The 13887-nt window shown below is 42.8% G+C and overlaps 1 protein-coding gene across 8 annotated transcripts in view; it reads right to left on the reverse strand.

Moving 5' to 3' along the window:
• Window positions 1-210: 210 nt before the first annotated feature.
• Window positions 211-13887, reverse strand: part of relch (RAB11 binding and LisH domain, coiled-coil and HEAT repeat containing) — a 127288-nt gene continuing 113611 nt past the window's right edge. For all 8 annotated transcript variants that reach the window (XM_033048925.1, XM_033048935.1, XM_033048898.1 and 5 more), the window contains 3 exons: window positions 10779-10867; window positions 9283-9353; window positions 211-1486 (listed from right to left, as the gene is read on the reverse strand). In XM_033048925.1, coding sequence (XP_032904816.1) covers window positions 1366-1486; window positions 9283-9353; window positions 10779-10867 — 281 coding nt within the window. In that variant the 3' untranslated portion in view covers window positions 211-1365. The remainder of the gene's footprint in view (window positions 1487-9282; window positions 9354-10778; window positions 10868-13887) is intronic.

Raw genomic sequence — 13887 nt, forward strand, 5'->3', positions numbered from 1 at the left:
GAATTGATGTACCTGTTAGAATTGGAGAAATTTAATCATGCAAATAGTGGCAAATCTTCAGCATTCACTATGCCACAGGTGATGGTGGCTTCATCATGGAACTCTTTAAAATAGAGAATGATAGACTGCTATATAGACAGCAATGTTTGCAGACTGTTTCATTGACTCCCGCCTTAACAAGTTCAGTTAAAAACTGCTATAATAAACTAATAACATTCCAAAGCTTTACAATTTTATTCTTGTGCGTGGGTTAATTCCTCACCCACAAACTGAGTATTGTCACAAAAGTAAAGTGGCACAGAAAGAAATTTATTGTTTCAATCCCATTTACAGAAACTATTTAAAATTACATTATTGAATGCTTAGCCCACATTTGTTTTGCATGAATTTGTTCATAACTAGCACAAAGAAACATTGTAGATGTACATTAAGATTACATAAACCTTTCAGCTAGTGAAATATAATTATCTTCAACTGTACACAAGGAACGTATTGCACTGTAGGTAAACAGTACACTCATGCAATTTAAATTTGGTACATTTTTCAGTTAAATGTAACCACCATTTCTTGGTCACAATTAAAACCAAGTTGAATTAAAAGCAATGCAAGGATTGAATATACACAGCCTTTCTGTAATGTCTTTTATATGAACATCACAAAACAGACACTCTAATTCACATTCCTGATTTTACAAATGTAAAATTAAACTGAAAAATGGTAACTTCTTCATTAGCATAGATGAATTATTTAACTGCTTATTGCAAAGTAATAATCATTATGCTGCAACAAAACAGAAAATATTTCCAATTGAAAAGAAACATCAAGGTATATAACAGCTGCGACAATTTCCCAGGTCATGTATTATGCTGTAGTCTGCTTTCTTCTGATCGGAAGGCACAGGAATATGCTGGTGACTTTTTAAAATCAGTCAAGAATCCAGGCAATAAAAGTAGTCTGAATGGATCCCGCATAATTAAATACATAAATGGTTCACACTTCATTATTTTGACACCAATGTGAAATTTACATTATATCCAAGTTAAAGATATAGTGCTTCAGTGTATAATACAAGTTTTTACTGTTCAAATTCTAATTACAGAATAAAGAGAATAAACTGCCCATACAGAAGAAAATACTGGATACAGCATAGGACAAAATACAGACACCAATACAGTCATCTCCACACCCAGCACACAAGAAACGGCAACATACACACAAAAATATGAAGTGCAAATATCTTTGGAAGTTAGGATAAAATAATTAGCAAAACAAACGTGTTTTTAAAAAAAAGGCAGTTAATTTACTTCAAGTACAAGATATGTGACCCATAAGAGGTCAGTTTAGTGTTTATGAACCTTCTTCAATTCATTTCTTCCTCTGGAATACATTCGCCAACATTGCCCCCGAAGTGGAGAGCTGACCCATTTTGTTCAAGAACCTCGTCTTCGTATCTTCACTTACAAGACTTGCAGCAATAGACATTGAACTTAAAACAATAAGAACAATGAGTAACTCAGGTAATGTATAACATTGAATTTAACTGCTAAATATGCAAGGATATGTTTAATAATCATAATGTGTTTAATAGCAAACAGTTCATATAATTTTTTCATCTAATCAGGTCTTTATGAAACTGGCAGAAAAACACATTTGATTTAAAAACAGATGCCAACCCATCCCCATCATAGTTACAAAATAATGTTTCACTCTCAACATCACCAAAGCACTTGTAACTGATGGGTAGTATTCAGTGTTGCTTGGCATCTGCCATTTGTCCTACAAACTTACAAAGGAGATAATAATTGCCCACTGAGAACACAACCGATCAGATTGTTGACAGAGTCAACTACCTCCAGGCCACTTGATTAAGTGCATGTTTTGTGAAAAAAATATATAAACCGCTGGAAAAACATTGGTGGGTCAAGCAATGGAAGAAAAAAGAAAGTGAATGTTTCGCGTCGAGACTTTGCAGAGGGGAAATAGTCAATGAAGAGAGGTGAGAGGGAGGGCCACAGAAGGCTGGGGCCAATCCCATGGGTATTTTTAAGGCAGAGTCAAGAGTGTTTTATTGTCAGATGTCCCAGATAGAAGAATGAAATTCTTACTTGCGGCAGCACAACAGAATATGTAAACATAGTACACTGTAAATAATAATCGAGAAAAAAGTGAGTATACATAGAGATAGATTCTTGATTAGTACGGGTGTCAGGGGTTATGGGGAGAAGGCAAGAGAATGGGGTAAAAGGGAAAGATAGATTAGCCATTATTGAATGGCGGAGTAGACTTAATGGGCTGAAAGGCCTAATTCTGCTCCTATCACTTACGAACATATGATATGTGGAATCAGATGATGAGAGAGATGATGGACAGATGGACTCAGGTGGAGGTGGGAAAGAGTGAGGTCATTGGGTATAAACTTAAAGAAAGAGGAAACAAATGTTTCGATGGAACCAGGTTGGGGGAGGGGAAGGTGCAGGTTGGAAGGCAATAAGTGGAAAGAAGAGGTTGCTGATGCCAGCAAGTTGATAAGTGGATTCAGATAAAGGAGAGATCATGGATAGATGGAAGATACAAAATGCTGGAGTAACTCAGCGGGACAGGCAGCATCTCTGGAGAGAAGGAATGGGTGATGTTTCAGGTCGAGACTGTTCTTCTCTCCAGAGATGCTGCCTGTCCCGCTGTTGAGCATTTTGTTCTACCTTGTCAGATTTTAATAAAGGCCATTTTTATACATTTTTTGTTTCACCATGCAGAAATGACAGCAGTGTTTATACATCGTCCCCTCCATTTTAGGGCACCATAATGTTTGGGTCACAGCAATGTCATGTAAATGAAAGCAGTCATGTTTAGTATTTTGTTGCATATCCTTTGCATGTAATGACTGCGTGAAGTCTGTGATTCATGGACGTCACCAGTTGCCGGGTGTCTTCCCTGGTGAAGCTCTGCCAGGCCTGTATCACAGCCATCTTTAGTTTATGCTTGTTTTGGGGGCTAGTCCCCTTCAGTTTTCTCTTCAGCATATAAAAGGCATGCTCAATTGGTTTCAGATCAGGTGATTGACTTGGCCACTCAAGAATTGACCATTTTTTAGTTTTGAAAAACTCCTTTGTTGCTTTAGCATTATGTTTGGGATCAATGTCTTGCTGTAGAATGAACTGCCGGCCAAAGAGCTGAAGCATTTGTTTGAACTTGAGCAGATAGAATGTGTCTATACACTTCAGAATTCATTATGCTACTGCCATCAGCAGTTGTATCATCAATGAAGATAAGTGAGCCAGTACCTTCAGAAGCCATACATGCCCAGGCCATAACACCCCCACCACCGTGTTTCACAGATGAGGTGGTATGCTTTGGATCTTGGGCAGTTCCTTCTCTCCTCCATACTTTGCTCTTGCCATCACTCTGATATAAGTTAATCTTTGTTTCATCTGTCCACAAGACCTTTTTCCAGAACTGTGGTTACTCTTTTAAGTACTTCTTGGCAAACTATAACCTGGCCATCCTATTTTTGTGGCTAACTAATGGTTTGTATCTTGCAGTGTAGCCTCTGTATTTCTGTTCATGAAGTCTTCGGCAGACAGTGGTCATTGACAAATCCACACCCTACTCCTGAAGAGTGTTTCTGATCTGTCGGACAGGTGTTTGAGGATTTTTCTTTATTATAGAAATAATTCTTCTGTCATCAGCTGTGGAGGTCTTCCTTGGCCTGCCAGTCTCTTTGCGATTAGTAAGCTCACCAGTGCTCTCTTTCTTCTTAATGATGTTCCAAACAGTTGATTTTAGTAAGTCTAAGGTTTGGCTGATGTCTCTAACAGATTTATTCTTGTTTCTCAGTCTCATAATGGCTTCTTTGACTTTCATTGGCACAACTTTGGTCCTTATGTTGATTAACAGCAATAAAAGTTTCTAAAGGTGATGGAAAGACTGGAGGAAAGACTAGGTGCTGAGTGCTCTCTTATACCTGCATTAAACACACCTGAGCAATTACAAACACCTGTGAAGCCATGTGTCCCAAACATTTATGGTGCCCTGAAATGGGGGGACTATGTATAAACACTGCTGTAATTTCTACATGGTGAAACCAAAATGTATAAAAATGACCTTTATTAAAATCTGACAATGTGCACTTTAACCACGTGTGATTTTTTCTATTACAAATCTCGAATTGTGTAGTACAGGGGCAAATAAATAAATGATGGGTCTTTGTCCCAAACATTCTGGAGGGCACTGTATGACAATAAACATGACTCTCTTGATTCTGGAGGTATAATGCTGTGGTTTAAAATACATTTAGCCCAGGTACATGTATAGGAATGGTTTAGAGGGATGTGGGCCAAGCACAGGCAAATGGGATGAGTTCAGTTGGATTAGTTGGGATGAAAGGCGTGGTGTATGACTGACTGGAGTGGGTTTATTAGCAAGACAATATTATAATGTTTATAGACGTTAAAAGAGTACACAGTGTTCCCAAGATAGCATTTGAACAAACTTCTTATGAGTTAACAGAAACTGGCCAAGCTCATTATTTAATTGCAAATATTGGCAGTTTTATGGATGGTGCTTCAGGCAAAATGATTTTTAGAACACAAATTCTGCAGAAACTGGAAATGACTGAAAGTTGAACTCAGTATTTTGTAATCAGAAGATGTATGTATTTTAAATGGCATTCAGATCCTGATGAGGATCGTTGTTGCCCTATGTGGAAATGTGTCATTGCAGACTTCTTCTGCGATTTGAATTTGTAAATCACCTATGAAAATCTTGCTGTTTAAATATGAAATACACTGTGGCAGCACACTGAAAAGAGAAAGTTTAAGGCAGACACGCAGCTTGTGAAATGCTACAGAAAGTGCTAGAAATACTAATCAATCCAGGCCATCACCCAGAGAGAGAGAAAAGCAGAGTGGAAGTTTCAAGTCGATGACCTTGAAGTCATTGCTCCAAAACATCAACTCTCTCTGCACAGGCTTCCTGACCGGCTGAGCATCTCCAGTTTTCTGTTTGTATTTCAGATTTCCAACCTCTGTTGGTTTACAATAATGATGCTGAACATTCCTGGTCCTATGTCACCTGAAGGTAATGCTGATATTAACATAAATAGAAAACAATAATGCACTTGGAGTGTGCATTTGCGTTCAGCATGATGGCTGAAAATACTGGAAAATCAATACTGCACTCATAATCTACCTTAAGATTATCCACTGCTATCTGGTCTGTCAAAAGCAGCATTGTTTGTGTTTGTTTATTGTACTCTTTATTGCTATTTTTCTTATTTTATTGTTTTTTTTTTCTCTTATTGATTGTGTTGTGATGTGTTTAAATTGTTTATTTAAAATCAACCTGCCAAAGGGACGAAAGATGGAAATTAGCAACTGGAGCAGGAAATGGAGCAGCAAGATGGCGCCTGCCTGCGGCGACTTTTGCGGAGCTCCGGAAAAGAAAAGGCTCAACTACAACTTCCAACAACTTACCTGGATCAGAAAAACGGCAGAAATCGGTGCCGTTTCGGACAAGCTGCTGGAGCACCTCAAGGCTCTCGCAATTTCGCGATCTCCCGCAGCTGCGGGAACCCCGGACTTTAAATTTTCCCACGCTGGCTGTGGAACTCCCGACCCGACTGTGGATCACAGGTACTGTACCTTGAAACCCCGGGATGACCCCCAGAGCCGACGAGCTGGATCTTCCAGGAACAACGGAGCTGAAGCTGCCGACTTTGAGGGAACCCCTGTTCGTTACGGAGCTGGGGCTGCCATCTGTGAGGGAATCCCCGTTCCAGCGCAGGTTCGCAGAAACAGCAGGTACAGCAAGTACAGTACCTGGAAACAAAGGGGAAGCCTCCATTGTGTCCGGAAACGTGGCCGTCGGGCAGGACTTCAGGTCAGAATGAAGTGCAGGGGCCTTCGGCCCCCTATCCCTACTATCCTACTGGCTAATGTACAGTCCCTTGAAAACAAAGTGGAGGACTTAAGGGCGACTGCTTTATCAAAGGGAGCTGAGGGAATGCTCTGTGTTCTGTTTCACAGAGACATGGCTCACCCCCAGCTCCCCAGACTCAGCGGTCCAGCCTGAAGGGTTCTCCATCCACCGCATGGACCGTACCCTGGCATCTGGGAAAGGGAGAGGAGGGGCCGTCTGCCTCATGGTCAACTCTGCGTGGTGTTCCGACGTGGCAGTCCTGGCCAACTCCTGCTCTCCACACCTCGAACATCTGGCGGTGAAGTGCCGTCCCTTCTACCTCCCGAGAGAATTGACCTCCGTTATCCTGACTGCGGTCTACATCCCACCCCAGGCAGATGTCCGTCTGGCACTGGAGGAGCTGCACGCTGTGGTCAACAAACACCAGACGTCTTACCCCGAGGCATTTACCACCATTGCTGGGGACTTCAATAAGGCGAACCTCAAGAAATCACTCCCCAACTTCCACCAACATGTCTCCTGCTGCAATTGAAGAGCGCACCCCCAGAAGTGAGGACAGTACAGATCTGGTCGGGGGGGGGCAGAAGAACAACTCCAGGACTGTTTGGAGTCTGTAGACTGGGCAATATTCAAGGACTCGGCAACGGACTTGAACGAATACGCCACAGTCGTTACAGACTTCATAAAGAAATGTGTGGAGGACTGCATCCCTACAAAAACCTTCCGAGTGTTTCCCAATCAGAAACCTTGGATGAACTTTGAGATCCGCACTCTCCTGAAGTCCAGACACAGGGCATTCACCTCCAATGATACAGTGGCCTACATGAAGACCAGATACGACCTTGGTAAGGCCATCAAAAAGACCAAAAGGGACTTCTGCTCCAAACTGGAGGACGAGACAGATGTTCGGCAGCTGTGGCGGGGCCTGAATGCAATCACCTCTTACAAGGCGAAACCAGGAGGCAGCTCGAATGTCGGTGTAACATCACTCCCTGACGAGCTCAATGCGTTTTACGCACGCTTTGACAGGGAGAATACTGATGTGCCTTCCCGATCCCCCATTCGCTGTGATGGCATTTCAGTCTCAGTCACAGAGGCCGATGTCAGGAAATCCTTCAGAGGGGTGAACCCCCGAAAAGCACCTGGACCTGATGGTATACCCAGTCGTGTTCTAAAAACCTGTGCGGACCAACTGGCGGGAGTTTTTACGGACATTTTCAACCTCTCACTTCTGAGGTCTGAGATCCCCACCTGCTTTAAAAGGGCATCAATTATACCGGTGCCCAAGAAGAGTAAGGTGACGTGCCTCAATGACTATCGACCAGTGGCACTAACGCCGGTGGTGATGAAGTGCTTTGAGAGGTTGATCATGGAGCAAATCAACTCCTATCTCGACAAAAACCTGGACCCAATGCAGTTCGCGTACCGCCACAACAGATCAACGGTGGATGCGATCTCGCTGGCCCTCCACTCCGCACTGGACCACTTGGACAACAAAAACTCATATGTCAGGCTGTTATTCATTGATTACAGCTCGGCATTTAACACAATCATCCCCTCCAAACTGGTTACCAAACTCGCAGAACTGGGTCTCTGCGCATCCCTCTGCAACTGGATCCTCGACTTCCTCATCCACAGACCACAGTCTGTTCGTATTGGTGGAAATGTGTCAGCCTCGATAACAATCAGCACAGGAGCACCTCAAGGCTGCGTGCTCAGCCCCCTGCTGTACTCACTCTATACCCATGATTGCGTAGCGAACCACAGTGCGAACTCCATCATCAAGTTCGCTGACGACACCACTATTGTGGGGCGTATCACTGATGGGGATGAGTCAGAATATAGAAGAGAGATCGAGCAACTGTCCATATGGTGCCAGCGCAATAACCTGGCCCTCAACACCAGCAAAACCAAGGAACTGATTGTGGACTTTGGAAGGAGTAGGAGGGGGACCCACAGCCCCATTTATATCAACGGGTCGATGGTTGAAAGGGTCAAGAACTTCAAATTCCTGGGCGTGCACATCTCTGAAGATCTTTCCTGGTCCGAGAACACTAACGCAATTATCAAAAAAGCTCATCAGCGCCTCTACTTCCTGAGGAGATTACGGAGAGTCGGATTGTCAAGGAAGACTCTCTCTAACTTCTACAGGTGCACAGTCGAGAGCATACTGACCGGTTGCATCGTGGCTTGGTTCGGCAATTTGAGCGCCCTGGAGAGGAAAAGACTACAAAAAGTAGTAAACACTGCCCAGTCCATCATCGGCTCTGACCTCCTTCCATCGAGGGGATTTATCGCAGTCGCTGCCTCAAAAAGGCTGGCAGTATCAGCAAAGACCCACACCATCCTGGCCACACACTCATCTCCCTGCTACCTTCAGGTAGAAGGTACAGGAGCCTGAAGACTGCAACAACCAGGTTCAGGAATAGCTACTTCCCCACAGCCATCAGGCTATTAAACCTGGCTCGGACAAAACTCTGATTATTAATAACCACTTTCTGTTGTTTGCACTTTACCAGTTTATTTATTCATGTGTGTATATATTTATATCATGGTATATGGACACATTTATCTGTTTTGTAGTAAATGCCTACTATTTTCTGTGTGCTTAAGCAAAGCAAGAATTTCATTGTCCTATACAGGGACACATGACAATAAACTCACTTGAAATTGAACTTGAACTTGGCTATAATCTTGCATATTTACATGTAAATGTTCATTAATATGCACTGTCCCTGTTTAAAAATAACCAAAAAAGAAAAGAAATAGACTGGATATTGTCCACATTAGTACAAACCTCCTATCCTTGTTTACCTGGACCTAATGGAACCAGCTTTGAATATATTCAATGGCTGAACATTCACTATCTTCACAATATTTCAAAGATTTAGGATTCTCTATTTACAGAAATCTCTCAGTAAAAAATGGATGCTTTCTTATCATGAGATTTGTGTACTTAGTTTTAGGTTCAATGGGAAGAAAAATAAACCAGCCTCTCATCATCTGTTAAATTCTCACAGAATGTAAGTGAACAAGATAATCCTCTTTCTTCTGAACTCTAGGGAGCTGCAGACTTATCTCACTCATTCTCTCTTTACTGGTCTACCAACAGTTCAGTTTAGAATCAGTTTAAAGAACCTAATAAATCCAATACTAAATGTTAGAACCTATAGGAAAACTTGAATTTGGACAAATCCATAACATGAATTGTGAATGCACTGTTAAAAGACAAAATGTTTTAAATTGAAAGACTCATTTTCTTCTTCCATTTCTTGCTTGGAGCATAACATATGTTATGAAATGCAACTATTCCACCCCCTCCCTACAATTTCAACATATTCAATGCACGTAATATCAAAAGGTTACCTCTGAGGTTCCTGGACAGTCTTGTTTTCCACCTTCAATTCGCATTCCTTAATCATAGAACTTAGAATAACCTGAAATAATGTCGAGCAAATAGATATCCATTATATCCTTGCAACTGTAAATAATTACAATATACTTAATTTCAGCTGAATTATTTATTCTGCAGTAAACTAATAATTTTCACCCAAGGCAGATCTATTGCTAGGACATAACCGTGTGCTCCTCCAGAGTTCATTTCTACAAAGTTCAGCACTCCTGCCACATCCAGTCATGAACAATGTGGATAATTAAACAGCTAACAGGAGGAGGTGGCTCACCGTCCCCCTCAGACACAGTGTGGCCGAGCACATTGCTGCCAAAGACATGGCTGAAGCAATTGCAATCAGCTTTTGAAATGCCAATGAAAGATTGTTTTCTGCTTTTACCTGAGGTCCCCACCAACACAGAAGTAACTCCGAGACCAATTTGATTAATTCCAGTAAATTCTAAGAGACCACAAATATATCTCAACTGCAGTTCTAAAGACATGTAGGCTGCATCCTGCCAAACTTCAAGTCAGGTCCCTCCAAGCACAATAAGAATGCAAATAGAATTGTCCGGGTATGCCCTGCAGCCACGAGGCGATCAAAATGCAATCCAGCTAATCACTAGTCCATCTGAATTGTTATATTCTCTCTGAAACATTTGGATAAAATCCACAAGGCAGTTGAGATGGTTTGATTGACAGGAAGGGAATTGACAGTAGAAGGAACATTATTCTATATTTTGTTCAGTTTACCAGAGACATAGTAGTAATCGGATGCAGGAGGAAAAAAACAACAACAGGCCAGAAGAGTGGTGGAGTGGCAGAATTACAGCGCCAGAAACTTCACGTGGCTTTTCTGCGGGTGCTCCGCTTCCCTCCGACAATCCAAAGATGTTCAGGTTTGTAGGTTAATTGGATTCTATAAATTGTCACGAGGGAGAATGATAGAATTTGTGTTGGGGTGATCATTGGTCGATGTGGACTCTGTGGGCTGAAAGGCCCGTTTCCATGCTGTATCTCTATTCTAAACTAAACTCAATAGCATTCTTCAAGGACAATTATTCCACCTAAACTCAAACAACAAACAAGTTTTAGGGCGCCACAGCTGGTAGAGCTGATATTTCATGGCACAAGAGACCCAGTTTCGATCTGACATAGAGTGCCATCTGTGTGGAGTTTGCAAATTCTCCCGTGACCTCGTGGGTTTTCTCCGGTGCTCCATCTTCCCACATCCCTAAGATGTGAAGGTTTGTAGTTAATTGACCTACTGTGTAGGGAGTGGATGAGAATGTGGGATAATGTAGAACCTGTGCAAATGGGTGATCAATGGTCTGCGTGGACTCGCTGGTCCATTGGGTCTGCTTCCAAGCTGTATCTTACAATCAATTAAATTAATCAAATCAAACTAAATTAATAACCCTGAGCTCCATTCATAGAAAAATGGAATCAGCAAGGATTTACAGATACAAACCTCATGCTCTGGCGAAAGATGCTCCATATCTATTCGCAAACACTTTAGGCCGGGTAAGAAATGATTCACCATCAGTTCCTCTGAGATAACTGGAGAACAAACTTAAGGAATATTAACCATCAAATTCAATACACATTGACCAAGCGCCAATCATTTTAAAATGTTATACCCGAGAAGATCATCTATCCATCTCAAGTTCACAAGTTAGTGGTAGAATTAGGCCATTCGGCCCATCGACGCTGCCATTCAACTCCACCATTCAATCTTGGCTGATCTCTGCCACATAATCCCATTTTCCAGCCTTCTCCCCATATCCCTTGACACTCGGTCTAAACAAGAACTTGTCTATCTCTGCCATAAAAATATCCAGTTACTTGGCCTCCACAGCCCTCTGTGGCAATGAATTCCACAGATTAACTTAAAAGAAGTTCCTCCTCATCTTTTTTAAAAGAACGCCCTTTCATTCGGAGGCTATGACCTGTGGTCATGGACTCTCCCACCAGTGGAAACATCGTTTCCACATCCACTCTATCTATGTCTTTCATTATTCTGTAAGTTTCAATGAGGTTCCCCCTCAACTGTCTAAACTCCATCGAGTAGAGGCCCAGTGCTGTCAATTGTTCATTGTATTCTAACCCAGCTTAAAGAATGCATTAAAAACGTTTAAGAAAATCATCATTAAAAAAACCAAGAAACATTTGGATATAGCGCGTTAGAAAAAGGTGGCTAAATGACATTTAATGGGAATCTTGGTTGCATGCCCAAGATATCTGGCAAAACTCTGCATTGAAACAATGTTCTTTGAAGCTAGTAGTTGTGAGTGATGGGTCCTGTGTAGGTTATAGAAGAATTTGCAAGACCATAAAAACTTGAACTTCATTATACATGGAATAAATGTTAAAAAAAATCCAACATTTTAGTCTTGTGCTTTTTGGAAAGTACCTGAAAGTTGAAACGTTCAGGTTTGTTACATATAAAAATTGGTAGAATTAGAGAAACGCCTTTTTGTTTTTTTTTAATCAGTAGTTAATAATAATAATAATAATAAGGTATGATATGAAGCTCAGCTAAGGATTAAAGAATTATGTAATCATATGTAAACAAAACGAGGTGGATTCTGTTAACGGCAATAAAGATCTTTAGTTGATTTTAATAACCTGAGAAATTGTACAACTGAGATGAAGTGCAGTTACAACTGAAATGGCTTTTTCAATACAGTGACTGTTGTTGCCATTAGTTGTTGGCTTGTTGTTTTGAAAGACTGCAGCCAGATAAGGAAGATTAACCTGATGGAGACAGAGACAAGAAATTGCTCATGAGATTCGTGACCTGTGTGAAGAATGGCTGTGAATGATCTGCATTAGGATAAACAATGGCTGAATGTGGTGGAGCTAAAAAGTCACATGGCCGTGTCGTTTCTGAAATGAGAGCCAATGGAACCAAGACAAATAACACAGAAAATATTCAAAAGACAAATTAAGCAACATCTACGGAGAAAGAAATAAAGTTAATATTTCAGGTCAAGAACCTTTTAAACTTTTTGAAAGAACAAGGAGAATGTCTATGATTTGGGCTGGACAAAGAATAGAATGAAAACACAGACTGATGTCGATGAGTGTAAGAGTCAGGAAGTTGTGATGCAGCTTTATAGGACCTTAGTTAGGCTGCATTTGGAATATTACATGTAGATGCCCCCTTACAGTAAGAATGTGGAAGGCTTTTTCCAGCATTTGTTTTTTTTTTCTATTAATTTATACTGAGCACCTCCAATCTTTACTTGAAGGGTGGCATGGTCTTGACAGACCAAAGACATTTCAGCGATATGCTACTCTCCAGTTTCATTAGAAATATTAAAAACTAGAGAATGCTGGAATTGAATTGAATTGAATCCTTTATTTGTCATTCAGACCTTTCGGTCTGAACGAAATGCACTCAGCATCTGCAGATAACTCCATTGGCTAACAATCTCCTCCTCCCACTCTGACATTAGAGATAATTAACTCTAAATGGCAACCCTGTTCAGTTCCCCCTACCTTACTCCATAGCTATCACCCAACCTGCTGAACATCACTGGAAACACAGATGCTGGATTCTTGAGCGAAACACAAACTGCTGGAGTAACTCAGTGGGTCAGGTAGCATCTGTAAAGGGAATAGATAGGTGACATTTCAGGTTGGGATCTGGCCCCAACTCAAAATATTGCCTGTCCATTCCTTCCACAGATGCTGCCTGACCCACTGAGTTACTCCAGCAATGTGTTTAGCTGCTCAACATCCTCAGTTTTCCCTGCTCTTTCACCGAGACTGGCCATTCCTGACCGACGCAGCAATGAGTGGTGATGTGACATTGGCAAAATCAATTTTGAACCACCAAGAGCTGAATTGTCCTCTCATCCTCCCTGCATCCCCAGTACCTACCCGTTCACTAGTCTCCATCTACAGTACCTCTCCATTCCTCCTGACCGAATTTCTGATATTCTGTTGTGGAGGTTGACCAGACACATGGTAGATCTCCATTTTATGGGGTTGTTTAACTATTTTCAATCCTGGAGTTTTCAAAACCTTATGTTTCCTGTCCTGCCCAATATGAATGGACACCTCCGAGGGGAGAGGAGGGGGGAGAGGAGGGGGGAGGAGAGGAGGGGGGGGAGAGAGGAGGGGGGGAGAGAGGAGGGGGGGAGAGAGGAGGGAGGGGGGGACGAGAGGAGGGGGGGGAGAGAGGAGAGGGGGGGCGGAGAGAGGAGGGGAAGGGGGGAGAGGAGGGGGGAGAGAGGAGGGGGGGAGGACGAGGGGGGGGAGAGGGGGGGGGGAGAGAGGAGGGGGGGAGAGGGGAGGGGGGGAGAGGGGAGGGGGAGGGGGGAGGGGGGGGGGGGGGGAGGGGGGGGAAGGGGAGGAGAGGGGGGGGGGAGGGAGAGAGGGAAGGGGGGGGGAAGGAGGGGGGAGGGAGGAGGGAGAGGAGAGGAGGAGGTGGAGGGGGGGGGAGGGGGAGGGGGGGGGGGGGGAGGGGAGAGGGGGGGGGGGGGGAGGGGGGGGAGGGGGGGAGGAGGGGGGGAGGGGGGAGGGGGGGGGGAGGGAGAGAGGAGGGAGGGAGAGAGGAGGGAGGGGAGAGG

Source organism: Amblyraja radiata, chromosome 2 (genome assembly GCF_010909765.2).
Source record: "Amblyraja radiata isolate CabotCenter1 chromosome 2, sAmbRad1.1.pri, whole genome shotgun sequence".
Lineage (NCBI taxonomy): Eukaryota > Metazoa > Chordata > Chondrichthyes > Rajiformes > Rajidae > Amblyraja > Amblyraja radiata.